The following is a 27,958-nucleotide window of genomic DNA, read 5'->3' as shown; positions in this document are numbered from 1 at the left end:
CTCACTTTAGGAAGTCAGGCCCCTAACAGTGTTCTTCAAAGTTCTCTGGAGCCGAGAAACAGATCAAGGGGACACTGCCAGAGAGCTAGTGGGGAACACATAGGAGATGCCACAGCCATGTCACCCTCACATCCAACCACAGATTCTGATTTCTCATAGGAGGTGCTCCATTTACTGCGAGGGGCCTCCCAGGAAGTCACGCTCCTACTTTGCCGACCCCCTCCAGGTGTCCTGCCTGAGGTAGACCAGGGATGGCAGGTAAGTGGCAGTGCCCTCTGGTGCCTTCAAGCACCCCTTTTCTTGTCCTGAGAAACCCAGCTGTGTTTCAGGTAGGGTTCAAGGCCATCTTCTTCCACTGGGCAGGGAGAAAGCTAGGCTCCAAACCTCTATTAGTCTGTGACAAGTTCATGAGCTCCTATGTCTTGTCTGTATTCTCCTTGCCCTCCTTCCTCTGCATCTCCAATGTTTGCATCTTCCTGTAAGTAGTCATGTGTTTAGATCTTGTCTGTGAAACTTCTAGACTCAGGCCTTCTGGTGGCCCAAGCATCCAAGAGGGAAAACCAGGAGCAAGAATAATACATACAAAACCAGACTGAGGAAAGGTAAGAATTTCCATTCTAAGGAATGAAATGAAAAACAGGATTTATGTCCACTTTCCTAAAGCATGAATTAGACACGTATGGTCTAGGGCAAAGAAGAGGCAATGAAATTGGGAGAATTCAGAATTTTTGCTTTGATATTTCTCTTAGGATGTCCAGAGAAATAAAATCAATAGGGTGGATATGTGTAGTGGGATGTGGGTGGGAGGGGAGGTTAGAGAATGGGCTTATGTGGTTGTGGGGCTTGGCCAGTCTAAATTCTGCAGAGTAGGCAGGCAGGCTGGAAACCTAAGGACGGGTCCATATTGCAGCGTGTGTCCCAAGGTAGACTGAAGGCATAATTCATTCTTCCTTGGGGATTTCAGTCTTTTCTCCTAAAGCCCTCAACTGATTGAACATGGCCCACACTTACCACAGAGGGTCATCTGTTTTACTCAGCGTCTGCTGATTTCAATGCAAATCTCATATAAAAAAATGTCTTCACAGAAACATCTAGACCAGTGTTTGACCACACATCTGGGTATTATGGCCTAGCCAAGGTGATAGATAAAATTAACTTTCATAATGCCACTGGTGGGGGCCTGGGACACAGATGCTGCAGCAAAGATTTGTGTGCCCAAGATTTATGGGCCCTGCCCTTGGGAACAACCCCTGGGAGGGCGAGGGAGGCCAGGCTGGGTGGAAGGAGATGTTAACGTTGTGCAGCTGCAACAAGGGCCTCGGCTTATAGCACAGGGAGCTTTGGAACTGGGATGGCCCCTCAGAGCTGCCCTGAATTGGGACAAGAGAGCCATGCCTTTGCATTTTGTATCAACCAACACTACGATGTAGGCTGTCACAAGGGAGGGGACTGGGCTTTGCCTGAGATGGCTCCCTTGAGCTGAGCTGAGCATGATTCTTGGGGAGGAGCTGGGTGTGAACTGTCAGTAACCAGCACTCCTGGAAGCTGGGGAATGAGAGCCTTCATCCTGGGGAGGCGTTTGTTTGGGTACCCTCCAGTCACCTGCACCTGCTCTGCCACATGCTGGCTGCATGGACCTTGAGCTTGACTTCTCTAGGCCTTGTGATCCCTCATTTATAAGATGTGGATAGAACCAATCACTCATCTCTGAGGGTGACAGTCACTAGAGACATCACAGGGGATCTGGGAACCCAGGTTCTTCTGATGCTTGGTCTCTGAGAGGTCATGTGATACAGACTTTGGTGAGAAAATTGCCAGGGATAGGAAATCAGAAAGCTGCCAGTCTGGAAATGAATGTAGACATGGCAGCTTTCTGATTTCCTTTCCCTGGCAATTTTCTCACCAAAGTCTGTATCACATGACCTGAGCAGCTGACTGGGGTATGAGAAGGTCGAGCTTCACAAGGGCAGAGATGAAGCTGTGGGGCTTGTGCCCTGTGCTTTTGTTGAGATCTCTAGGAAATGCCAGGAAAAAGTTGTCCTTCTGTTCTGGAGAATAGCTCCACTTAGGAGGGTGCAGAAAAGTCCTGTGGGAGGAGCCCTCGCTTGGAGTGAGGCATGGTGGGCATGCTTTCTCTCTCCTTATACTTGAGGGCCACATGGAAGAAGAATTTTCATTCATTCATGTGGCTTCAGAGGTCAGATAGAGGACCATAGAAGGGAGCCTTTAATTCCCAGCTAGAATAAAGTAGTCATGGAAAGGAGACAGCCATATAAACATCTGGATTAAGGTCATTTCAGGTAGAAGCAATAGCAAGTGTGAATGCTCTGAGATAGGAATGAATCTGGATGTTTGAGGGACAAGAACATAACGGGTGTGGAAGGGGAGAAGCTGTAGAGGGAGGCAGGGGCCGCATCATGGAGGGCCTTGTAGGTCTTGGCAATGTGTTGATTTCATCTTGGCAGCCATGGGAAGCTACTGGGCTGGAAATGGCGGGAGGGTGAAGGGTTAAACAAGAGCATACTCTCCTCTGGTCTCTACTTTAGAAAGACCAGTGAGCTGGAGATAGACTGGAGCAGATAAGCCAGCAGTCATTCAAATAAGCCATTGTGGCTTGGACTCAGGTGGTAGCTGAATAGTTGGTAAGAAGTCATCAGATGTAGGAGATAGCCCAAAGGATTACTTTTGCCTTAGATATGGTCACATGAAGAGAAAGCAAAGTTTGACTTGAACACCTGGTTGAATGGTGATACCACCTGCCAAGATAGGGAGTGCTTGGAGAGTGCAGTGTAAAGTATGTGGAAGAGAAGCAATAGTTCTTCGTAGCATGCAAAACTGGAATGTCTGTGGAACAGCCAGTGGAGATGTTAATTTGGCAGGTGTTTGTGGAGAATTGGCATGATATCAGGGCTGGAGAAGGTGGATTTGGGAATTGTCAGCAACTAACATTACTTAAAGCTATGAGATGGATGACATCACCTCGGGAAAGAGTGTAGAGACGTAAGCCACACGACCCCCTGACATCGAAAGGTCCAGTTCAAAGAAATGAGATAGCAGTAGGGGCCTGGGAGGTTGTGGGAAAGCCAGGGAAGGGCAGAGTTCAGAGGGAACACATTCAAGGAGAGTAAGTGAGTAAAGGATGCTCTCCAGAAGGAGGAAGAAACCAATTATGTTGCATGCTCCTGAGAGGTAGAATGAGATGATGACAGGGAATTGTCCTTTGGTTTTAGAAAGATGTAGATCACTGAAGACTCTGAGCAGAACTCCTTCAGTTGAATGTTGGAGACAGAATGGTGGAGTGGGTCAGGGAGAAGCGGGAAGACACAGACAGAAATAGTGAGGATAAGCACACATTCGAGGAGCTGAGAAATGAGTGGCTGGTAGTTGGAGGAGGTTGGGAGGTGGGTGCAGGCTAGTTGGTAGACTGTGCTGTGGGGAGACAAAGGATTCTCATCTGAATGCGCCCATTTTCACTGTGAAGTAAGAGGCAAGTTCAGGAGGTTGGTTGAGGAGAGAGATGAGAGATAATATAGAGGGTGGAGAGAACGGGAAATTGACTTCACTGAGGAAGTAAGGAAAGATTATCTGGAAGACTTGAGTGCCCATTTGACACCTGTGCTCATACACTTGGCATCAGCCTGTGGCTCAGAAGCAGGCACGAAGTCCACATAGAGGGTCACTAGGGATTGGAGTTCACATATGGCCCTGGCAGGTCGCACAGAATGGAGGAATGTAACACGGAATGGGAGCTCAGAGTGTTCTTTATCTTTAAGGGCATGTTTATGGGGCAGAAGCATGGACTCAGCAGAGGAAGAGGGTGGGGGTGGGGGGCACAGTTGGTGACAAGGCACCGTTGACCCGAAGCCTTGGAGAGGGTGAGGGATCACTGCAGAGTGAGTACCAGGGGTCATGAGGTGAAGGGAGAGGAGTGGTTGAAAATGAGATTTTGGAGGTCTCCCTAGGAGTATAAGAGAAAATACGACTATTTATTTTTATAATAATCCATTTCAAATTTTAATTTTTGTTATGTCCTTTGTAATTTACATTGTATATCAGTAAGATCATAAGAGTTTATGATTTATAACCAAATGACAGGACATATTTGGAAGCATATCCCTGCTCATTTTGAGGAGTGAGCCGTCAGCAAGGTGAGGAGCCCACGGGGTGAGTGGCAGAGTAGCAACTTCTTTTCTGATGTGGGGGAGGGGCAGGCCTGTCTGGCTCTCAAGTCCACGTGCTCCTATGACATCAGGCGTGTAGGTCATGGGATGGAAGCGCTAAAAGATAATTTTCAGGAAAAAGTAAATGCATGACTCTCACATTGTTGTAAAAGTGAATATATGTTAAAGGTTTTATCTAACCCATTCAATGAAGGAGCCAGGCGGATGTTAAAACTGGTTCAAAAGAGATGTCAAAGAACAACATATTTGTCTACAGATGAAGTACCTCAAAGCAAATAATACACAGATTAATAACCCAGAAGGTTGTGCTGTAAACAAAGCATAGTTTCTACTGAAGTACAGATTTTTTTTTTTCCTACAGAAAGTTGAGCAGTGTTAGTGTGCCACATTGTGTCATGAAAATCACAACCTAAAGGCCCAACAGGGATGTAAGCAGTTGTGGGGAATCGAGTAATATTTGGAGAAGTGAGAAGGAGACCCAGGGCAGGGAATCAGGATGGGAAAGGGGATGGGGCTGTGAGAATGAGCCAGCACGGATGAGGACAGATGAAGACAAGAGTTTACGAAACTCATTTCTTATTGGAAAGTGGGACAAAGAGTCATTGTTACTTTTGTTTCCATATTTTAAAATTTTTTAAAAAGAAAATTTTTTTAAAAATTTCATTTATTTATTTTATTATTATTATTATTATTATTTTAATTTAAATTTTAGGTAGTTAACATACACCGCAATTTTGGTTTCTGGAGTAGAATTCAGTGATTCATCACTTACGTAGAGCTCCCCGTGCTCATCCCAAGTGCCCTCCTTAATACTTACCACTCATCTAGCCCTTCCCTCACTCACCTCCTCCCTCAGTTCTCTATCAAGAATCTCTTCTGGCTTGTTTCCCTCTTTTCTTTTATTTTTCCCCCGCTTCACATATGTTCATCTGTTTTCTTCCTTAAATTCCACATATGAGTGAGATCATATGGCATTTGTCTTTCTCTGACTGACTTTTTCACTTAGCTCCATTCTTGTCATGGCAAATGGCAAGATTCCATTCTTCTTAATGGCTGAGTAATATTCTATTGTATATATATACACCACATCTTCTTTATCCATTCATTTGGCCTTTCTCCATAATCTGACTATTGTTGATGTTGCTATAAACATTGGGGTGCATGATCCCCTCAAATCTGTATTTTTGTATCCTTTGGATAAATACCAAGTGGTGCCATGGCTGGGTCATACTGTAGCTCTATTTTTAACATTTTGAGGAACCTCCATACTGTTCTCCAGAGTGGCTGCACCAGCTTGCATTCCCACCAGCAGTGCAACAAGTTTTCCCTTTCTCTGCATCCTTGCCAACACCAACTGTTAACTGTGTTGTTAATTTTAGCCATTCTGACAGCTGTGAGGTGATATCTCATTGTAGTTTTGATTTCTATCCCCCTGATGGTGGGTGATGTTGAGCATCTTTTCACGTGTCTGACAGCCATCTGGATGTCTTTTTTTGAAAACTGACTATTCATGTCTTCTGTCCATTTCTTGACTAGATTATTTGTTTTTTTTGGGGGGGGGTGTTGAGTTTGATTTTCTCAAGTTTTGATAATATTAAAAAAAATAACATTAGTTTTCTAATGTCCCAAGCTAAGGGGTTCAGACATGGTTACTTGTGTCACCTAGGGCCCAGTGGGAACTAGGGTCCTGACAAAGGGAGACTGACCCCAGAGTCCATCTCTTAACTGCTTTGCCCCACAATCACACACACACAAACACACACACACACACACACACACACACACAGAAACAACAACAAAAACAAGAATTATTATTTTTAAAGAAACACTTTTAGATTTTGCTCAGTGTGCAACATGAATGCAATAACATTTAGCATTTCTTTTAATAGACACCTGTGCTCTCATCAGACAAAGAATTCACCAAGGCGTCTTGTACTGACTCAGAGCAGAGCCCCAGTCTGGATCAAGAGGACAGCAGGAGAGACAGTGCCTCTCCAGATGCAGGGGAAAGCCTGAGTCTTAGGCCAGAGTCTTTCCAAAAAGCCCCCGGGGAAGCACAAGGGGACCAAGACCTAGAGAGACCCTGGACCACTTGTTTGACGCATCCTCAGGATTCCCACCCTCATTTATGCAGACTTCAGCAAGAAATGGATGCATCAACATTGGCCACCTCTTTGGAAAAGGATATGAGGCAAAACTGCTATTCAGTTTGTGATATCAAGAGGCTTGAAAGGTAAGAATCATTACGTTGGTGGATACTTTGTAAATGGTATATTTTTCATTGCTAGAAATTACAATCAAGCAGTTCATAACTGTGTTCAGATGCTTACTGGGCCCAGGGCTATTCTAGGCATTCGGTAGGGATGTGTGTGGGGGTGTGGGTGTGGCAGGAAAAAAGAGAAGCATAAGGTCTGGAGCTGCTGCAACCATAGTCCGTGAGGTTTTGGGGAAGCTAACCCCACCCAGTGGTCCTCCAGTACCCTTGACACCTACAGATGGCAGTCTTCAGGTGTTCCTCCCAGCATATGAACCTTTGTGCTACATCCTGTGTGGCTTTTTTTTTTTTTTTAAAGATTTATTTATTTGACAGAGGGAACAGGAGAGAGAGGTGCAGAGGGAGAAAGAGAGAGAATCCTGATGGGAAATGTTCTCTTTAATTCAGTTTGACGGTACTTATCACATAGACTCGATGTGCATAGGAACCTGTTAGGAGCTGAGAGAAGGATGGAAACACTGAGAAAGGCACGTGCTAGCTAGATGCCTACATAAGCAGGCAAATAACGAGGAAGGATGGTTTGTGTGTGACACTGGATAAACTCACTGCTTTGAAATGGCTCTTCTCTGTTGCTCATCCTAGAAGGCTGAACAGGGCAGATCTGGTAGGTGACATGAAAGATGAAGCCGCCCATATAATGCAATTAGGCCAGGTGAGATCTGTAACTAACAAGAGCCAAGTGTACATTCCCTAAAAGCATTCAGGGGATGCCTGAGGGGGTGGGGCTCAGTCGTTTAAGTATTTGACTCTTGATTTTGGCTTAGCTCATGATGTCAGGGTCGTGAGCTCGAGCCCCATGTCCGGCTCTGTGCTGAGCTGAAAGTCTGCTTGAGATTCTCACTCTGCCTCTCCCTGCCCCTCCTCCTGTACGTACTCTCTCTCTCAAAATCAATCAATCAAAGCATTCAGATACAATTTTTATAAAAATACCATACCCGCCAAACAAAAACTAACTAGTATGCAAAGTAGAACCCAGTGGGCAAGCACATTCATCAGTGGTATTCAGCTTCATTGTCTGAAAATGCATAATTAAGTGTGTATTTCTAGTTTCTTACAATTGTGTTCTAGGCAGTAAATGATATATTTGGTCACGTGGGAAAGGAAAGAGCCTCCCGGGGTTTATCCAAGGACAACTGTTAGTGTGCTCTTATAGGAGATATAAAAGGAACTGTGCTTATAGATTTTTAAAGGTTTTGGGCTTTTAAAGGTTTTACTTTTAGACAGTTGAGGATGATGGACAGAAACCCCAAGCGTTGGATTATTGGATTATAAAGTGACTCTGGGTTTAGGTATAAGCCTGGAGGTTTATTTGACATGTACCTTGAATCTAACATAGTTATCAGTTATTAACAATAGTTTTTGTTTTGTTTTGTTTTTACTAATTATTAGTTTAGTTGCCGTTTTTCTTGGAATCACAGAATCTCAGAATTGTTCAATATAAGAATGATCTAATCCAACCTCATACCCCATGCTGACATCTGTTTTGTAACATCCCCAAAGCAGGGGGCTTGCTTTTGACTGAGTACCTCCAGGGATGCAGAACTTGCTACATCTTAAAGTGGCCCATTTTTATCACCATAGTGTTGTGGATCAGAAAGTGCTTCCTTATATTAAGGTGAAATCTGCTTTAACGCCTATTTCTTTCTATCTTTTTATCATGACATTTGCAAGAAACATCACATTATTTTTCTGAATCAAATTAAAGTTGGCTTAGTGTTCCTACTGGAAAGGGTATACCCAGTGTCCAAAATATGCCATTTTTGGAGGGGATTGCCTCTCCTAGAGTTACACAAGAATCCTGAGGGCTTTCCCAGAACATTACAGTGGAGCTTCTGATATTCAGTTGGTTATGGTTGCTGCCCCATGCTTGTTACCTAAGCTGGTGTGGTCCATGGAGCCATAGGCGGGCAGACTTGTTGTTTCCCTGTCCTGGCTCTCTCCATGGCCAACACCTCTCCCTTGCACTTGACCTCTGTGTAGTGGTCCTGTTAATGGTAGTGGCCTTCAGCTCAGAATTGTCATGTGGGCTTCAAACTCAGCAGTCCACCAGACTTCCCTCCTTGATGTCTTAGACACACTGCAAGCTCACCCTTGGGGCCCCTAAGCCCCCTCCCAGGCAGTCTGACACTTGCCTCCTACAGGGAGCTTATTAGAGAGGTTGGAGGAGGCTGGTGGTGGGAGGCCAGGTGTGAACAGTCAGACACTGTAGTGGCCCACAGCATGTGATTCTCCTCCATCCGGAGGGAGGGAGGGAAGGAGGGAGGTAGTGGGCTGCTGCTGGGGGAGAGATGGGGTGGGGCGGGGCGTGGGGTGCCTGTGCAAGAGGCTGGGTTTCCTGTTCTATGGCACATCTTCCAAAGTGTTCCCTTCCATGATTATAGGAAAATGCATTTTCTACACACTTTGGTCAAGTACTTTAAAGTTTTAAACTTATTTTCCCTCAAAGCGCTTGGCAATTTTAAAATATTATTTTCTTAAAGTGAGTGTTCTTTTCAGTCCTGGGCACACAGTCTCCTTTTTATGCCTATGAATGTGCATCTGTTTACATGAAACACACATTTATATATACCTTGTAGGTCTCATGAGCAGAAATAATGTCTTTTTGACAGTGAGACTCAGGTGGGGACAGAGAGTCCAGTTCTGCAGGGGAGGAGTACTGACCCTCTGGGTACTTAGGAGTTTGAAGCTCTTGGGAGGCACTAGAGCTGGGTTTAAAGGGGACATTTTGAGAAAGGGAAGGGAGGGGAGGGCAGGCAGCCTGTGACAAAGCCAAGCCAGTGCTTCGGGTGTGGGGAAGGAGGCTGATAAATGGGGATTTGTGTATTTGATGAAAAGCTAAATCTGTGTACATTTCTCTTAGATTTTCCTCCTCGTCTTCTCTAACTGGGCTCTCGACAGATATTTCCTTAGCACGTTCTCTGCACGCTTGAGACGCTGTACCAAGTGCTCTGCCATCTGTCTGCACTGCTTTTTCTAATCAGAAAGCATGTGGGGTGACTTTAGGGCAGCCCCTGGAAGAGTGTTCTACCACTGTTGTCTCTGCATCTTCACCAGCAGACAATGCACCTCCCTCTCTGCTCATCTGCCTCCTGTGTCACACTGGGACTAAATGTCACTCCAGCGGGCTGCTTCTCCAAATAGGCTTTTTCTCAGCATTCCGAAAAGGACTCCACACTTGCACGAAGTGCTTTGAAGGTCACCTGCTTGAGTTGCTCCCAGCCTCCTGCTTTGGTCCTTTCCCTCTAATCCCTCTGTTGAAATCCTAATCCAAATCCTCTTGATGATAGCCCCTCCCATTTACTGAGACTCGCCCTTTACCAGGAGCCATGGATGGACATATCAGAGTTATGTAATCTAAGCGTCCCAGAAATCTTATAAATTTCTTGACCTTCCCATTTTTCAGATGAGCAAACTGAGGTCCTGGAGCAGTTAATAAGCTTGCCTGAGGTCTCCCTGACTCCCCATATGAAGGGTCAGTCTTAGAACAGTCATATCTCTGTTTTCGATGCCATGTCCTCTGGCAAGTCCTCCGTGGCTTCCTGGGCTCAGTCAGGAACTCCCCTGCTCCCATAATACTCTGTGCTACTTCTATCATAGTACTCTCTCCCTGGATTGTAACATTTGTTCACGGCTTGCTCTTCCTGTTAAATTGGGAGATCCTTACGGATAAGAGCCTCACCTTGTTCAGAGCAGTCTCTGATAGGAGCTGCTTGGACCCTGGCCTGCTCTCCTATGCTGCGGCATGATGAATATCTTGAAAGAAAGAAAGGTGGGGAGAGGAATTTCTTACCAATGCTGGAAGACACATGGGTTTTTGTTTTCTAGTCCTGAATTGGACACAGATGAAGATGAAGGAGACATAGGTCATCTACTTGAAGCCCCTTCTCCTATTGTGGACAATGAAGCATATCTTACCATCAGGTCTACATTGGAAAGCCAGCTACTCTGTGAAGAATGTTTGGAAGCAGATTCAGGAACCATTCCCTTGCCACAGTTCTGTTCTTGGCATGCTATCACAGAGTCTTTGCCTGTAGAAGAGTCGTGTGATAGTGAGAATGAATGGGAAGACCTGGAGGAGGCTGTGGACCCAGATGACGGCACCCTCAGGTGGGTATCACTCTGGGTAGACTGAGGCTGGGCTGAGTTCTTCTAGTGGAGCTCAGCTTTCAGTCTACTTTGGCTGGGTAATGGCTCATGGGTGTCACCTCATTCCCCTTACATCCCCTCAGGGGTTAACACTTAATCATGGCACTTCCCATGGCCCGTTCCGACAACCCTATAAAATAGGGTTATTGTCATTTCCATCTTATAGATGACACATTTTGGACTTTCCCCAAGTCAAACAGTGGGTAGTGATGGAGTCAGAATTCATCCCGGCTCTCCCACTCCTCAGACCACGTGTTCAGTGCTCTCCTCTGCTGCCACCAGCATGTGGGTGGGTGAACCGTCTCTCCTGACGGGCTGCTGGTAAAGTGCTGACTCCTATTTTGTGTGCTCCTGCTGGCCCTCGGGCTCAATATATTTCAGAGAAGAGCCTGGGTGTCATGTAAGGTGGTCCTTCTCGACAGCCACTGTCTCAACACAGTAAGCTTTTTCTCGATCAAGAAAGTCAGTCTGTTAACAGAAGATGCCACCAGAAGTCGGGACTGGGTCAGAGAGCTGGGGTCAGATGGCACTTATGGAGATAGGGGGAAGAATCAGTGTAACAAAACTTGTCAGACTGGAGGCAGAGCAGATTAAACTCTTAACAGGTTGGTAAACCCCCCAACATTCTGTTAAAATGCCTGGAGCATATGTTGTCCCAGTATTTTTTAAAATGGTAAATGTTCAAGACACTTTCACATAAATACATTTTCAAGGCACGTTGAAACTTACCAAGGCCTTGGCTCATGAAGTTTGGGGTGTAACAAGACTGTTTCACTTTCGTCCCGCTGTGTCCTAGCTACATTTTCCTCACAATTGATTGACCTGTATTCTTAGACAACAGAGGCAGACAAGCTGAGAAGGTGGGTGGACATTTGAAATTCAAATATGACAAGAGGACTGGTTCTGATTTGAAATAGGAAGCAACAGGTTCATAGAGGGGAGGATGCAGAGGCTTTGAAGACCATGCCCTCCATTCACGGGGCAGTTGGACACTGGCAGCTTTGGGAATGATGCCTGATGGATTCACAGATGTGTGGGGCCGGCAGAGAGTGGCTTCTATGTGGAGAACAATCTTTCTAGAGTGGGATCCTCAGGGCTGGGGAGCTAAAGAAAGATAGACCAAGCAATGTTCTGTGGACCCATAGGGAAGCAACTAAGGACCCCCAAGTTTCATGAAATGTCCCAGGAGATCTGCATTGCCCCCCACCCTGCCCCGATGGGAGCAGAGAGCAGAGTAGTGACAACAGGGCTTTTCAGTTGGAGGCTCAGGCTCCAAGCCTGCTTCTGCCCCTCACTGGGTGACCTGCAGCAGATGACTTTTAAACCATTGAAGACTCAGCTGACTACCAAACGGGGATAGCGGAATCCACCTCATACTGTTCCTGGAAGAGAAGACAATGCATGTCAAAGATTTAGCACACTGTCTGGTGAGTAGTAAGGACTTAGTGCATCTTAGTAAAAAAATCATGAAATGATGCAAGCTTATAAATGCATTCAATCCTGTTGAGTTTTTTTCCATGTAGACAAAGGATCTAGGTAACTTTGTCAGACTTGTGCACTAATGTGAGGGGTAGAGTGGGGGTGGGGAGAAATACTGGTTCATGGCAAGGGTGTCCGGATGTGGGTAGACTGAATAGCCCTCAGCTATGGACAGTGCTCTGGAATGTAATTAGGTCTAGGCCTGCCCTGTCACTTCTACAGGGCTGATAGAAGGCAGGCCTCCAGATTAGTGCGTAAGGCAAGAGTTCATAGCCTCGGCTCCGTGCAGCAACCCGCAGATGGGCTTCAAGGCATCCAAGCACCTTTAAGGTTAGAATATTGATTTCCATGCTTCTTTTGGAAAAAGCAACCCTCCCCCTTTTAAAAGAAACTCTTAGCATATTTTAAATTCTCTATGTGGTTTATAATCCCCAAAAGATTAAGGATACCTGTTGTATATATTCTCTATTTTATCCTGGAAATGGGGAGAAATTTTGATGGGTATAAAGAGGACTTTACTTAAGGATGGAGTCATGCATCCTTTAAACCTATATAACAAATTATTTTCTTTGGTCCTTTTAGACATTGCAACAATAATGGTACAAAGGCATTTCCCATAAATAATTTCATTTAGTCCTCATATCAACTTTGAATGGTATTCTTGTTCCTGTCTTATAAATGGGACTTAGGCTTATTTAATTGTCCAGGATCATAAAGTTAGGAGAGGCAGAGTCACAGGGCATCTGTCTGATTCAACTTTTGGGGCGTTTTTGCATTTCTTCTAGAATGTGTTTTCCATGTGGACTTGTGTAACACATATGTCTTTCCATCACATATCAAGAGTCCTACTATTTTTTTTTTAAGATTTTATTTATTTATTTGTCAGAGAGAGAGAGCAAGAGCGAGCACAGGCAGAGTGGCAGGCAGAGTCAGAGGGAGAAGCAGGCTCCTTGCTCCGCAGGGAGCCGGATGTGGGACTCGATCCCAGGACGCTGGGATCATGACCTGAGCCGAAGGCAGCTGCTTAACCAACTGAGCCACCCAGACGTCCCAAGAGTCCTACTATTTCTCTCACAAAATATTTCTCTCTTAGGAGGCTGAAACAATCCCTGTTGTCTGTTGGGATTAGGAAGGCAATTGAACTATTCTCTTTGGTGAAGGCTGCTGCTGGCCAAATGGCAAGCAGGCCAGTGAAAGCTGTCTGTCATTTTAGGGGAACAGAGAAAGTCTGAGAGTCACCCGAGGCAGAGCCCTGAGGTTTCTGCATGGACATCCTTTTGACAGTGATCACATGGAAGAACTCTCAGATGTCCTCAGTCCAGAGAATGTACATATAAGCTCTATAACCAGGAAAGAAACCCGTGGGTCCCTGAGGGGGTGGCAGGGAATGGAAGATCTGGCCTAGTTAAGAACTAACTTTAAAACGACCATGGCTGTCACTTCTGAGACTCATTTTGAATAGCAGTCATGACCTCTCTCCCATTCTGGGGTTTATGTTGAATAAAGCTGTGCATGCGTGTGTGTGTGGCTGTGTGTGCGCTCACAGGGGACTTCCCCTTTGTGAAAGGATTTGAGAACCAACCACCTACATCAAGATAAGCCAGCCCAGGGTGAGGTCTTGCTGCTTCACTGGCACACACTTTCTGGGACAGATGCAAAGTTCCAGTTTGTACTTTTTCGTTCTCCATTGGTTGAAGGAGTTTCCATGGATTTCAAAGTGCTGTTAGTTCCCTTGAGGGAATCTGCTGAGAGACTTGGCTCAAGGCCATGGGAGTAATGTGTTTTGACATCTTTCTGTGTTCTTCCTATGCAACTCCATATGGTTGTGAATTCTTTTAAAGGCATTTTCCTTTTTGAACTCAGCAACCTGATCCTAAAGACGATATGAAGAAAAAATAAGATGGGAACGTCTAATACAGAAGAAAAAGAGAATTGGTAGATCAAGAATTACCAGAAGTTATGATATATAACCTTGGCCATAACAAGAAACTAAAACTGTGTGGACTTAACAAATGCACAAAAGAAACAGAGCTGGTGGACCACAGTTTGCGCCAAAAAACCACACCTGGCAAGACATGAGGAGGGATACATGGCAGCATTTCAACATGGGGGAAGGAAGCCACCTTCATAGACAGAACTGGGGTAGCTGGAAAAGAGAGTTTAGATTCAAAGCTCACCTCCTCTATGAAAATTACAGATGGGTTGATTTAGGAAAAAACAAACAGAGAAAAGCTGTATAAAACAAACTCTAGTTTTATCAGATCTACAGAGGAATAATACACTTCTGGCTTACAGCAATAATAAGGCATAACAAAGAGGAACTACAAAGTTGACAATATTGAAAGAGTTAAAACTTCTATACAGCAAAAATGCCAAAATTAATGTAAAAATATGCAATGGATTGGGAAGCATTTACATAATTGTGAGTAAAGATGAATATCTATAATATTTAGAAAGCCCAGGATGGTTTATAATAGATTAATTTCAGTAGACAATGTACATAATAAAAATGCAAATGGTGGAAAAATACATATTCTAATCGAAATAATGTCAATGGATTAATTTGGGTTTACGACATTTGCAAAATTAAAAAAATACTATCCAATTTTGGCAAAATTTGAGTGAAATTGGTACACTAAGAAGTATCAAAGGCCATAAAAGTACAAATGCCCAGTACCTAACAATACCAGTCCTGAGAATTTATCCCAAAAGAATAATTGAGCATAAGAAAAAAATGTGTTATTTTAAGAGGTTCATTGCAGTGTTCTCAATAAAAACAACTTAAAAATGGTGAAAATGCCTTAGAATTTGGTAATATTGAAGACAGTTATGTCAGCCTGCTGAAAAAAAGAATACCATAGAAATGGCAACAATGAAATATGGTAATATTAAAGACAGGATGGTAAAAGAAAAAGGATAATTATGATATAGTAACATCATGGGATATTATGTAGCCAAGAAGACAATGAAACAAATACAAAAGGTCACAACTTAGAAAAGTGATATACAGAGTCCCTGGATGGCTTAGTGGTTTCTGTGTCTGACTCTTGACTTTGGCTCAGGTCATGATCTAATGGGTGCTGAGATCGAGCCATGTGTTGGGCTGTGTGCTCAGCAGAAAGTCTGTTTGAGAATCTCTCTCTCCCTCTGCCACCTCCCCCACCAACTCACACACTCTCTCAAATAAATAAATAAATATTTATAAACCCTGTTTGGTATAATACCTCCAAACGGCATTGGAATGTCTCACTGGTGACATCCATAGAAGAGAGCTACCCAGCAATTACACTACTGAGTATTTCCCCAAAGATACAGATGTAGTGAAAAGAAGGGCCATCTCTACCCCAATGTTCATAGCAGCAATGGCCACAATAGCCAAACTGTGGAAAAAGCCAAGATGCCCTTCAACAGAAGAATGGATAAAGATGTGGTTCACATATACAGTGAAATATTACTCAGCTATCAGAAAGGATGAATACCCAACTTTTGCATCAACGTGGACGGGACTGCAAGAGATTATGCTGAAATAAGTGAAGCAGAGAAAGTCAATTATCATATGGTTTCACTTACTTATGGAACATAAGAAATAGCATGGAGGATGTTAGAAGGAAGGGAAGAATGAAGGGGGGAAATCAGAGGGGAAACAAATCACGAGAGTCTGTGGACTCTTGAGAAACAAACTGAGGGTTTTAGAGGGGCAGGGGGTAGGGGATGGGTTGCCTTGGTGATGGGATGTATTGCATGGAGCACTGGGTGTTATATGTAAACAACGAATCTTGGAACACTCCATCAAAAACTAATGATGTATTGTATGGTGACTAACATAACATAATAAAAAATAATAATAAAAAAGAAGAGCATCTATGAGTACACACAGACAAGTAGAGTGATGGAAGAGAAATCACCCAGAGTTTGGGTGATAGATTAAGAGAATATATTTTGTTAAAAATCCCTTTATTCTTCGATATTTATTAATTGTATCATGAATTTTAAGTTGAAAATAAAGAGACCAAAACAGAAAAAAAGAGACAACAGAAGAAACAAAGACAGAGGTTTAAAAAAGCCCACACTCTAAAATTTAATTTAGAAATTCTTCTCTATGTGCTGTTATTTCTAATTTCTTGTTCTTTTTATGAGAGAAGTCTTATAGGTCATTGGCCTTGTTTTGCTATTAATGAAAAAGAAATATCCAGGCATCTGAACAGTCTTGTTTCAAATGTACTCAGGACTGGAGCCAGCTCCCTTGGTGCACGATTACAGTTTCATAGCTCTCAAGTTTAGGGAATCAATCATGTATGCAACAAAGTGAGTAAATAACAGTATTTACAATTTTGGAACTGCTCACTCTCTGCTGAACCCTGGGTGCTTATATTCTCTTTGGAAAAGAAATGGATGCCTACAGGTTCACAATGAATCTTGTCCTCCTGCCTATAGGAAAGGAACTCCTCCCTTTCCCCCTCCACCCACAGTCTTATTTACTCATTTGGAGCCATTATCTCATGAGGAACCTGGTCATTTGCCTTAGGCGGGCTTGACTGTAGCTGTTGCTTGTTCAGTTGCAGGGCAAAAGTCAGAAAGGGCAGCGCAGCCCTAAGGGACTCAGCCCATTGCCTGCAAACTGCTTCTGAGTCTGGCTTCTGCATTATACATCCTCAAACCTGGCTGTACTTAAGAATCAACTAGAGAAGGTGTTAAAAATTCAGCTCCAAGGGCTTCATCCCTGGAGACTCTGAATCAGCAAGGCTGGGGTAAAACCCAGAAATCTATCCTTTTTTCAAGCTCAGCAGAGGGTTGTATGTGTGGCCAGATTTGGAAACTACAGGTGCAAAGTCTTCAGTAAATATTTATTAGGCTTCTAGTATGTGCCAGCACACCATTTGTATAAGGTTAGCTCAAACATATACGTGCTCACCACTCAATTGTAGAGCTACCATGGGCTTCAACGTTGTGAAGATGTGAATGTTCCTCCACAAAGTTTAATTTAGAGATGTAGTGTGATTCCTATCAAATGCCCGCCAAGGTATTTTGTAGACACAGACATGCTTATTCTAAACTTTACTTTGTAAATTTTGTTTTATGTTTTAAATATAATTGGTATTATATAAATAAAAAATATGTTCTGAAAAGGCATGGGCCCTAGAATAACTAAAATCATCTTGAAAAAGTAGAATGAAGTAGAAGGAATCACTGTGTCCAACATTAAGGCTTACTATGCAGCTGCCGTAATTGAGAGAGTGTGTTATGGCAGAGCGGTAGACATACAGATCAATGGGATAGAATAAAGAACCCAGAAATAAACCCACACAGAGAGTTCCAACTGATTTTTGACAAAGGTACGGAAGAAATTTAATGGAGAAATAATAGCCTTTCAATAAATGGTGCTGAAACAATTGGCTGTCCACAGACAGTGAGAGAAAGATATGGAGACAGAACTGACCCTAACCTACACCTCATACAAAAATGAACTCAACATGGATCACAGACTTAACTGTAAATGTAAAACTATGGGACTCTTAGGGGGAAAAAAAGAAAAAAACCCAACAATCCAGGAGAGCACTGGGATCCAGGGCTAGCTAGGCGAAGCATTCTTAGATTTTTTCATCAAAAGCATAACACATCAAAAGGAAAATAGATAAATTGGCCTTTTGCTCAGAGAAAAATTCTGTTATGAGGATAAAAAGACAAACTGCAAAGTGGGAGGAAGTATTTGCCAACCACACATCCAACAAAGACTAGTATGTAGAATATATAAAGAACTCTCAAAACTCAACAATAAAAAGCCCCAAATCCAATTAGGAAATAGACAAAAGACACAAACAGGTATTTCCCTGAGGATTATATCCAGATGACAAGTAAGCACATGAAAAGGTGTTCAACCTCATTAGCTATTAGGGAGATGCAAAAATTAAGCCACAATAAGATACCTCTGTACACATATCAGAATGGTAAATAAGAGAGTGAGAATACCACATGCTGGCGAAGAAGTGGATAAACTGGGTCACTCACACACCGCCAGTGGGCCTGTAAAATGCTGTAGTCACTCCGGAAAACAGTGTGGCAGTTTGTTATAAAAAAGTAAATATACAGTTATCGTAACTTGGCAGTTGCATATTAAGCATTTATCTCAGAGAAATGGAAACATATTCACACACAAATCTGTACATGAATCTTCACAGCAGTTTTATTTGTAAGCGCTCCAAGCTGGAAACAATCAGATGCCCTCCAACCATATAAAGAGTTCCATACACCATGACACGTGAATGCCAAAAAGAGTGAATTCTGCATGTTTGGATGGATCTCTGGGGAATTATGCCAAGAAGAAGCCAGTCACAAAAGGGTGCGCCGTATGATTCCATTTGTATAATCAGTCTTGAAGTGAAAAAGTTCTAGAAATGGAGAACAGATTCCTGGTTAACCTTAGATTAAGGAGGGAGGAGGGGAAGAGAGGGCAGGTATGTGAGTGTGAGCACAGAAGGGCAGCAGGAGGGACCCTGATGATAATGGAACTGCTCTATGTCTTCACTGTGGAGCTGGATACGTGAACCTACCCATGTGATAAAACTATAGATTTTAACACACACACACACACACACACACACACACACACACACACAGAGTACAAGTAAAAGGAAAGAAATAGAAACAATGGAGATGAACGTCAATATCTTGGCTGTGATATTACACTAGTTTCGTAACATGTTACCCTTAGGGCAACCCGAGTAAAGGGTGCAGGGGTCATCTGTATTGTATCATAACTTTATGTGAATCTATAATTACCTCAAAATGAAACAAGTTTAATTTTAAAAAAATGGTCTTCCCCACTCTGCTTTAGCCACGGCATGGATGCTCTGCATACCGGCAGGGCAGGTTCCACAGAAAGTTACAGATCCACTGAACAAGAGTGAGGGCTCTCAGCCTCTGCCGCCAGCTGGGTCCGAAGGGCACGTGACTCCTCCATGGCCCATCTATATACTGCTCTCATTGCGGCGATTGCACTATACTTTATTTCCCCCCCACAAATTATAGTCCCATCCTTCAGTTACACAAATCTCTGTGGCAGAGTAAGGGACTCAGCTTGAGTCAAGCAATCTTAGAGAAAAAGAAACAGGAAGAACACGGGGACAGCTCTCTGTGTTTCTGCCACATCTTCAGTTGACAGTCACTGAGCACCTACTACATAGAGGGCTCTGGGCGAGGTTGGGGATGGAGATGACCGTGGCTGCTGATTACTCCCTGGGAGCTTGTGCCCTGTGAAGGAGATAGCATACAAACACATCACTATAATCAATGGCAACAATGCTAGGATGAGGGTATAGGGAAAGAATGTTGTATAGAGCAAAGAGATTTTTCCCAGAAGGGAGTATCAGTCCTGACTGAGGGGAGGGCCTGTTATGGGGTAGCAAGATGTTCCTCAAAGCGGAGAAGTATAAACCTTGAAGGGCATGGAGACACAGCATACAGAGAGTGAACAGGGGCCTGAGAGGTAAGAGGAGCCAGGAGGGTGAGGTGTGGACAGATTGTGAACTAAGGTTGCCTTTTCAACAGTGTTTGTTATAATCAGAACTCTAATCAGAAAAAATAGTCTGGTTTGTGAGATGGAGGAAGGGTTGGTGTGGGAGAGACAAACAGTAATCAAATCACTTGCGGAACCACTGCTGATTCCAGAGCAGAAGGAATGGTGGGCCCATCAACCGAGATGGGGGATAGTCAAAGAATATCCTAGTTAGTTTGGTTTTATCACTTTGGTTTTATACATTCTGAGTTTGAGATATCTCTGGATATGAGATACCCCAGAGGGATAGTTTCAGTAAGATGGGATCAACATGAATTTCATTGCAAGAGGTACTGAGGGCTCAAGGCAATGCTATGACATAGTTGGATCGGCAAGATATTTTCTAGAACAGACCCCAAATATAACCACACCATGAAGCTCTAACATATAAAGGGAACAGAAGGAGAGACACCCTCATGTAGTACATGCTCCCTTCTTCATTCAATTAACAACTCAAGAGTCACTTTGGGAAACCGGCATCCTGGGTGATCACCTACCTATAACCTGTAGGGGTTTAAAGAGTAAGGAGGCCAGGAGTGGACAATTCCTCTGAAAACTGACGTTGGAATGCTATGACATTTCCACTTCCATATCTGTGAGGGAGAGCGGTGCTTCACCTGGCATAGGAGAATAATTTATAAGGCTTGATATGGGTTTCCTGCAATTGGTGGCGGTGATGTGGAGAGGGACACAAGGGAGTGTAGCTGTACCCCAGCAGACTCTAAGCTAAGTGTAGGTGAGGGTCTGGTGAGGCCAAAGAAAAGAGTTGGATCCAGAGGTCAAGACATGGGTAGTCCAGAGATGACTAGACAAAGCGACTGCTGCTGGGATCTCCATGTAGCAAGGCTTTAAAATGCAGCAACTAGCCTCGAAACTATCTGTAGCCTCTCGTGGCCCAGCCAGCATTCCAAGGAGGTGAAGGCCTGCTATCTTGGACATTCTTCATTACAAGGGAGAAGCTCCGGGTTGGCTATCCCCAGAGCCCCTGACCTTGAGTGCTGAACAACACGTTCTTCTACATATTCTGCCTGCTGAGACTATGAAGGAGGATGGGATCTTCACATTCTCAAGATAGTGATTATCAGCGCTGTCCAGGGTATGCTTGCACAAGCTAGCTACCTACCCAGCACATACCAGACAAAGGGGCTCGTGTCTCATCCAGGCCTAAGGACTCTAAAGCTGAGAGGTGATGGCAGAAACAACAAGCCTGGTGGGAGAGCAAAGAGAAAAAGGACTGCTGGGGAATAAACTGTCATACCCTTGGTAGAGTAAGGAGGCAATAGCCTTGCTTAAGGCCACACTGCCCTACAGGTGGGGCACAGTTTAAAGCCCTTGTAAAATATGTAGGCATGACATGGGCCCAGCCAGAAAGTCAGAACCTCAGCTCACACAGAGCGTGTATTCGGGAGAATCATAAAAAAGCTGGTAAGTGATACAAAAATGGCCTTTTCTCCTTTTGAGAAGTCTTTCATTGGGGCACAAAGCCAAGTCTGCATTTTGGCCTCCACTTACCCATATGTCTGGCACCTTGGCTCACAGCACAGACTGCATAAACTCACTGGTACTCTGTAGCAGGCAGGAGCAAAGGGAGGGCATTGTCCACAGCTGGCCAGAGACAACATCATCCAGGCAGTGGAGAAGACACCTGCAGGGGAATTCAAGGGAAACCACAAGATTCTCTCTCAGGACAAACAGCCAGCTCAAAGTACCTGCAGAGCCCGGAGGGCCTGGGGCTGGATTCCAGCTGCAAAGGTCACAGGCGCTGGGTCTGGAGAGGAGGAAGTGGGTGTGCGCCTGATGAGGAAGGAGAAACGGATGCGCTCATTTGCCCCTGCCTGTTTGCAGCCTAAAGTGGTCCTGCCATCAAGGACAGAGAGCCTAACAGGTAGGAAGGTAGAGGGAATCTTACACTGAAATGGGACTGTTCTAGGTGCTCAAAGTTAGGGACCTGCCCAAGATTTTATAGGCAAGGGCCTAAGAAAACAATGCATCTGGACCTTGAGCTTGAATGGCATTGGAGAGAAACAAAGAAGTTGCCTTTTGTTTGCCCCCTCTCTGTCTAGTTAATAAGATGCAATAAGATGATGACATCTGTATTCTTGCTGGAGAACCCAAGACTTGGCACAGACCAAGGGGTAATACGTGAGGTTTGAAAGACACAGATTCAGCTCCTCTGTTAGAATCTGGCAGCATTTGCAGTTCACTTTCTGCCACATCATTATTTTTACAGTGAATAAGTAGAATTGGAAGAGGAAGGCAGGGCATTTATGTACAAGAGTTTGCGGCAGGCTTGCCTGCCAACTTAGCAGCTCTCCTGTCAAAGCCTAAGGATTCTGTCTCTTTGTGGGGTGTGCATAGAGTGATGGGCTGGTTGGAGCTCTGCAAACAGATGAGCAGCCGACTAATAGATCAATCAATTAATATTTATTGGGCACCTATCATGTGCCAGGCTCGGGGACTAGGCAGCTAGGAATTCACAATGAGGTAAGTGCATGTCCTTTTGCTCTTTAAATAAAATAGTTTTTGGCTTTCCACTAGGATTTTTATTGGCGTTGTACTTTCCACAATTTATTTTTATAGAGCCTTTTATGTGAAGTGTCTCAAAGCTAAGCAGAGAGGAAGAAATACACAGGAAGGCACCACGGCTTCTTTTAAGCTCACGATCCCCATCGACTCACACTTGGTGGTGCTGGGTGCGAAGAACATCATCTAAAAATAAATCAGGCTGCAAAGCAGAGGCCTGTAACGTGATGGATCTTAGGGATGGGAAGGGTTGCCGAAATGATTCTTTTTTTTTAATATCATTGTTTCTTATTCTTTGTTATGTCCTTCTCTGGCTCAAGCCAGGTTTAGAAAACTCTGAACTTGGGCACAGACTTTGTGGACTGTGAAAAAATGACTTTGGGTTGTAAGGTCCTGGGTGCAAGCTGCCCACTCTGGGGTCTGGAAGGCCCTCATGGATCCTCTCTGATGGTGTCCAGAGACCCATGGTTTGGGCTATGGGACATTTTGACAGTAAATTCTTCATTTGAAAGAAGCAGATGGGCCCCACCTCAGCAGAGATCAGGCATTTGCCTGGTCCTCAGGTCCATCCAAGACTGAGCAGGAATGCCCAAACCAGAGGCAGGGAGGTAGACTGAGACTGCAGAATCAGTGTTACCTCTCTGGGCTGGTCACTGCTGCTCCCCAACCGCCCCCCACCCCCACTACCCGCTGTGTGAGCTTTCCCAGAGATCTGCAGTGAGCGCAGGGCAAAGGAGAACATGAGAAGGTGGTGTCTGCGGGGCAACGGTGGAGAGCGGGGATAGCCAAGACACTCCTCAGCTAGGCTAGAAAGGGTACCTGGAAGGGTGGACTAGGAGAAACAGAACTGAGGCCTGGACTGGAGGACCAGGCCTGCAATAAGGAGCAAGGGCCTGGGCTTGTGTGGTGGAGAGTCTTGTGGGGTTGAGTCCTGGGGCCTAGAGGAAAGGGAATATTAGCAACCTGGTCTTCTAGACCTGCCTTTTGACTATCTGGGGTGCACACATGTCTGGTCTAATTTGTGAAGGCTCTCCAGCCTTACCTATAACAGGACAGAGGCCCCCCCTGTAGGGAGTCCTTTGCTTAGAGAGAAGCTGACAATAAGAGATGGAAACAATGAGCACAACAACTACCAAAGAGCCATAGCCCTAGCAAAATGTGGGAAACCATCCTCCTGGGAAAGGGAAGCGACATTTCGTGGCAGACCTGAGTGCTGGATGCTTTTGTACTTTGTCTCATTAAGCACTTACAACCTTACAGCCTCTTAAAGACAAAACAGAAAAGAAACCAAGGCAGAAGTTAGGAAGTAATCTGCTTGAGGTCACTAGCTATTCAGTAGCAGAGCATGGACTGAAGTCCAGGCCTATGAGACTCTTGCACTTCTGACAACTGGTCAGACACAGGGTTTTCAAACAGGCCTCCAAAGACTGGTAGAAAGTTTGATAACACACTACATAGTTCTCTGAATTTTTCACAGAAGCCAAGAAAAGCCTTCTGGGTCAGTGGCCTCTGAGATGCTTGCGTGGTTTAGAAGAAAGTTGGGGGATAGAGACCTCAGGGTGGCTTTGATCAAATCCTTGTTTAGTCTCCATTCAGGGATTTCCTGATGTTATGGGTGGGAATTCTTCCTTTTGTGTGCCCCCAGGACAGCCATCTGTGCAGGGACATTACAATATTCATTACATCTCAGTTCATTCATACTGCTCCTACTTTTGAAATGGTGACCATGTGCAGGGTTCTGATATTAGAGACTATGAAAAACAAAAGATACATTAGCCATGGGTACCATCTTTAAGAGGAATCTTACCAGGATGCCTGGGTGGCTCAGTTGGTTAAGCAGCTGTCTTCAGCTCGGGTCATGATCCCAGCGTCCTGGGATCGAGTCTTGCATAGGGCTCTTTACTCAGCAGGGAGACTGCTTCTCCCTCTGCCTCTGCCTGCCACTCTGTCTGCCTGTGCTTACTCTCTCTGACAAATAAATAAATAAAATCTTAAAAAAAAAAAAAAAAGGAAAAAAAGAGGAATCTTACCCTGGCAATGGCATGGTCACCTGGAGGGGAACTTGGCTGCCGAGGAAAAACCAGGGCTCAGAGGGAGAGAAGGCATCTACCTATTGTCAGTGACTCACAGAGCAGGAAGCTGACCCCTCCATGCCTGGACAGAGGGTGGCCGTTTTTGCTTAGTGACACCCCCCCTCCCCCCTGCCCCCAAGGATATGGCTGTCTCCTTACACCAACATTGACGGCTGTGGGCTAAGAGAGGCAGGTCTTGTCATGACTTCAAGGGAACTGGATCTACCAGAATGGGTCTGGCAGGACCAAATGGAGAAAGATGTACTCACGAAGATAAAAAATTCTAGCTTCATGTACTAAGGCAACATTTATATCCTGAATTCCCTCTACACTGACAACTAACTGAAACTCTCAACTGACCTGTAGCCAACTGACTTCACAGTCTAGCACAGGTTAGTGACTTCTGCAACAGTCTGTCCTGTCCAAAGGGCCCAAATACTCCATCTGTTATTCCTCTGATAATTCCTCTGATAATAATTCCTCTGATTCCTGATTCCTCTGTTATTCCTCTGATAATGCAAATCCACCCCCCACCCTGTACCTCTGAGACTCAGTGTTGCCCATGACGGGGCGGGGTGGGGGCGAGGGAGGGGGTCAGGGGTAGGTATGAACCAAATGACCGCCCCTAGAGAACACAGTCGTCAGTGGTTCGAGATGCGGGCATGGCTCAGAATGCTGCCGGCATCAGGAACTTATCTTAGGAAAGGGGTATATACAACAGGGTGGTGGACCAATGACCACAGGGAAGCTCCCGCAGTGTCCGCAGTTAGCATTGCAGTGCCTCGGACGGCCAGCAGGGGCGCAGTGTTGGCCCCGGTCACTTAGCAGCGGCGACACTCCTGTGTGTTGGTTCGCGGGCGCCTATTGGATTGGACGGCACTGACCCCGCAGGGCTGGCGGGCTCCCGCGAGAACCCAACTGGCGAGGTAGGCTAGGGGGTGGGCCGGGGGCGGTTGGGCCAGGCGGGGCAGGGCGGGGCAGGGCCAGGTGAGGAAGGGTGGTGGGGGTGCCGGGTGGGACAGGGAAGGATGCTGGAGGCCCCGCAGCAGCGCGAGAGGGCGGACTTGGGCTCACCCTGTGGTCCCAGAGGGAGAAGCCACTGATGCCCAGGGGCTGAAGGAGTGGGCTGTGGCCCCAGACACCACGAGGCTTGCCTGCGCTGGTTTTGGGGCAGGCCCTGGGCAGAGTGAGGCCCAAGTTCACTGAAGCCTGGGGGGCAGTGAGGACCTTCAGTCTGGGCAGTGTGATGCCCAGCTGTACTGTGACATGTGTTGTGGTTCCTGGGTGTGGCAGGTTTGGGGCAGGAAACACTTTGGCTCTGTGGTAAAGAAAGGCCTTGAACTCTCGTTGAGGAGCATGGAGCTGATGTGATTGATAAGAAGCCATAACCGGGTACTAAGGCATGGCCTTCGCTGGCTGGATCTGGGGAGGTGTAGAGGCCAAGAACTCCATTCCCGCTGAAGGACCAGTGAGGGCTGAGGGCCCTAGCAAGAAGCAGCATTAATTCATCAGTTAATTCAACAGCCAGTTTTGAATACCTCCTATGTGCCAGGCACACAGGAATATACATGAACAAGATAGTCAGGGTCCCTGCCATGAAGGACTTCTATTTCAGGTGGGAGATAGCCAGTCAAGACTGAGTCCTGGGTTTTTGCCTTGCCTACTTTGGTCTCTCTGTTTAATGAGAACGGGAAAACTGTAGGTGTGTGTGGGGGGTAGGTTTCATTTTTGGAAGGGATGGAACCAAGAATTAGGTTTTGAATATGTTAGGTTTGAGATGCCTGCTAGGTTTTTCCCCAACGTGTAACATACAAACAACATAGCTGGAAAGAATTTTCCCGTGAACTCTCTGTATTTGCCTTCTGGGTCCTACCATGAACATCTAGCCACCCTTGTTTTTTTTTTTTTTTTTTTTTTTCCACATATTATTTCTCTGTCCCTTTCCATCTGTCACCTTGCAGATTTATTTATTTTTATTATGGTAAAATATACATAATATAAATGTGGTAGAATTTTAAGTTGAGTTTTTAGATTGGCCTTTGGAAATTTGAGTCTGAAGTCCTGGGTGATGTCAGAGCTTTGGAATCACTACCATATAGATGGTATTTAAATGAAGGGGTTGGTTGAACACCTAGGTTGAGAGTGTACACAAAGAGGAGGAGGGGAGGCCATAAAAGGGAGAAGGGGGTGGTTAACTGTGGCGACTAAGATGAAGGTGGGGTTAGGGTTTTAATCATTTTAATAAGAAAGACTAGTGGAATAGAGGGGTCTTAAAGTCAAGTGGATTTTTTTTTTTTTTTTTGCATGATAGAAGAAACTAGAATATGTTTATATGCTGTGTGATTGAACTCATAGGGAGAAATGCATATGAGATAAGGGAACATTGCAGGGGAAAGTCCCTGAATATCTGAGAAGGGAGGAGACCCCAGGGCACATGGGTGTGGCTGTGAATTGACAGGAACACATATTTCATTATAACTTGGGGGGAAGCCAAGACAACAGGTGTGGGTGCAGACGAGGTAGTGGCACCATGTGTTTGTGAGGTGGTCATTGGCCGAAAGGGCACAGGGAGGGGAGAAGAGGTGTTAGAACTTGGAGGAGACACATGTGCTGTTGTCCTTATGGAGAGCGGAAAAGTGAACTAGCTAGGGAAATGGGATTGGACTGTCAGGCAGTGTCGAATACCTGTTTGAGATGTGTCGTCATGACTTTAAAGTGAGCTAAAACCAGTGGGCTAGTGTGGTTTTCTCTGGGAATGTTAGACCCTGGAGGTGTGTTTTGGGATTAAATGAGGTAATATATGGAAGCCATGTAATAAGTGGCAAGCACATGATGAATGGTACATATTTTTGTTTGACTTCTCATTTTGTTTTTCTTTTGTTTATGCAAATGTAACTGAGGTGGACTTTGGAAATTGAGGTGGACCCTGACAGGGTCTTCTCCAATCAACCCTGAATCCCCTGTTTGCAGCTCGTTGAAAATCTGGCTCCTGGTGTGGTTATATGTATACAGCTTGATAATTGGGGTTGTTGGCTAAAAGGGCCAAACTGTAGCAAATGGGGCTCTCATTGTCTTGGACTGGATGGTCTGGGACTTTGTCACAGCGGCAATTGTAAAGTTCTTGTGAAACTCTTTCATTTTGCATTTCATAATGTATCTGATGTACTGGGGGTTTACAGACTCTACATTTCTAAGATCACCAGAAGAGATTTTCAGTTTAATACATTGTCATTTTCCCCTGACTAATTGTGCTGTATTGTGATATAAATAATAATAATACAAGCTGACACCCACAGCTCTTAAAAATGCAAAATACTGTTCTAAGTCTATCGCATGCATTGTTTTGTTTAATCCTCACCCCAACTCAGCCCAACTCAAGTGAGGCAGGTACTGTCATTATCTCTGTTTTTCAGGTGCAAAAATGGTGCAGAGAGGTTAAGTAACTTACCCATAGTACACACAGAAACCTCCAGTTTCTGTTGCAGACTAACTCAAAAAATTTATTTTAAGACTGCTTGGCCATCACTTATCTATGTTGTAGGGTAGTAGTTAAGGTAATGGACTGAAGCAAATTGCCTGGGTTCAAAAGCTGCCACTTACTAGCTCTGTGTCTTTGTTCAAATCATTTAACTGCTGTGCACACTTGTGTTTTTTTTTAAATGTATGAAAGGGGAATAATAATAATATTTGCTTGGTGGGGTTATTGTAAGGATCACATGAGTTAGTGTAT

The 27,958-nt window shown here is 44.8% G+C and overlaps 2 protein-coding genes across 2 annotated transcripts in view; both read left to right on the top strand.

Annotated features, from left to right (window-relative positions):
* FRMPD2 (FERM and PDZ domain containing 2) overlaps window positions 1-9,386 on the top strand; it is an 88,504-nt gene extending 79,118 nt beyond the window's left edge. The window contains exons 27-29 of the mRNA XM_059397694.1: window positions 160-258; window positions 6,071-6,414; window positions 9,317-9,386. Of these exons, the coding sequence (XP_059253677.1) occupies window positions 160-258; window positions 6,071-6,414; window positions 9,317-9,386 (513 nt within the window). The remainder of the gene's footprint in view (window positions 1-159; window positions 259-6,070; window positions 6,415-9,316) is intronic.
* Window positions 9,387-10,201: 815 nt separating this feature from the next.
* Window positions 10,202-27,958, top strand: part of LOC132016447 (tyrosine-protein phosphatase non-receptor type 20-like) — an 87,797-nt gene continuing 70,040 nt past the window's right edge. Inside the window, exons 1-2 of the mRNA XM_059397693.1 lie at window positions 10,202-10,563; window positions 12,664-12,680. Of these exons, the coding sequence (XP_059253676.1) occupies window positions 10,202-10,563; window positions 12,664-12,680 (379 nt within the window). The remainder of the gene's footprint in view (window positions 10,564-12,663; window positions 12,681-27,958) is intronic.

This window comes from Mustela nigripes, chromosome 4 (genome assembly GCF_022355385.1).
Source record: "Mustela nigripes isolate SB6536 chromosome 4, MUSNIG.SB6536, whole genome shotgun sequence".
NCBI classification, from domain to species: domain Eukaryota; kingdom Metazoa; phylum Chordata; class Mammalia; order Carnivora; family Mustelidae; genus Mustela; species Mustela nigripes.
The sequence above is the reverse complement of the archived record's forward strand: the minus strand, read 5'-3'. Positions and strand labels throughout refer to the sequence as shown.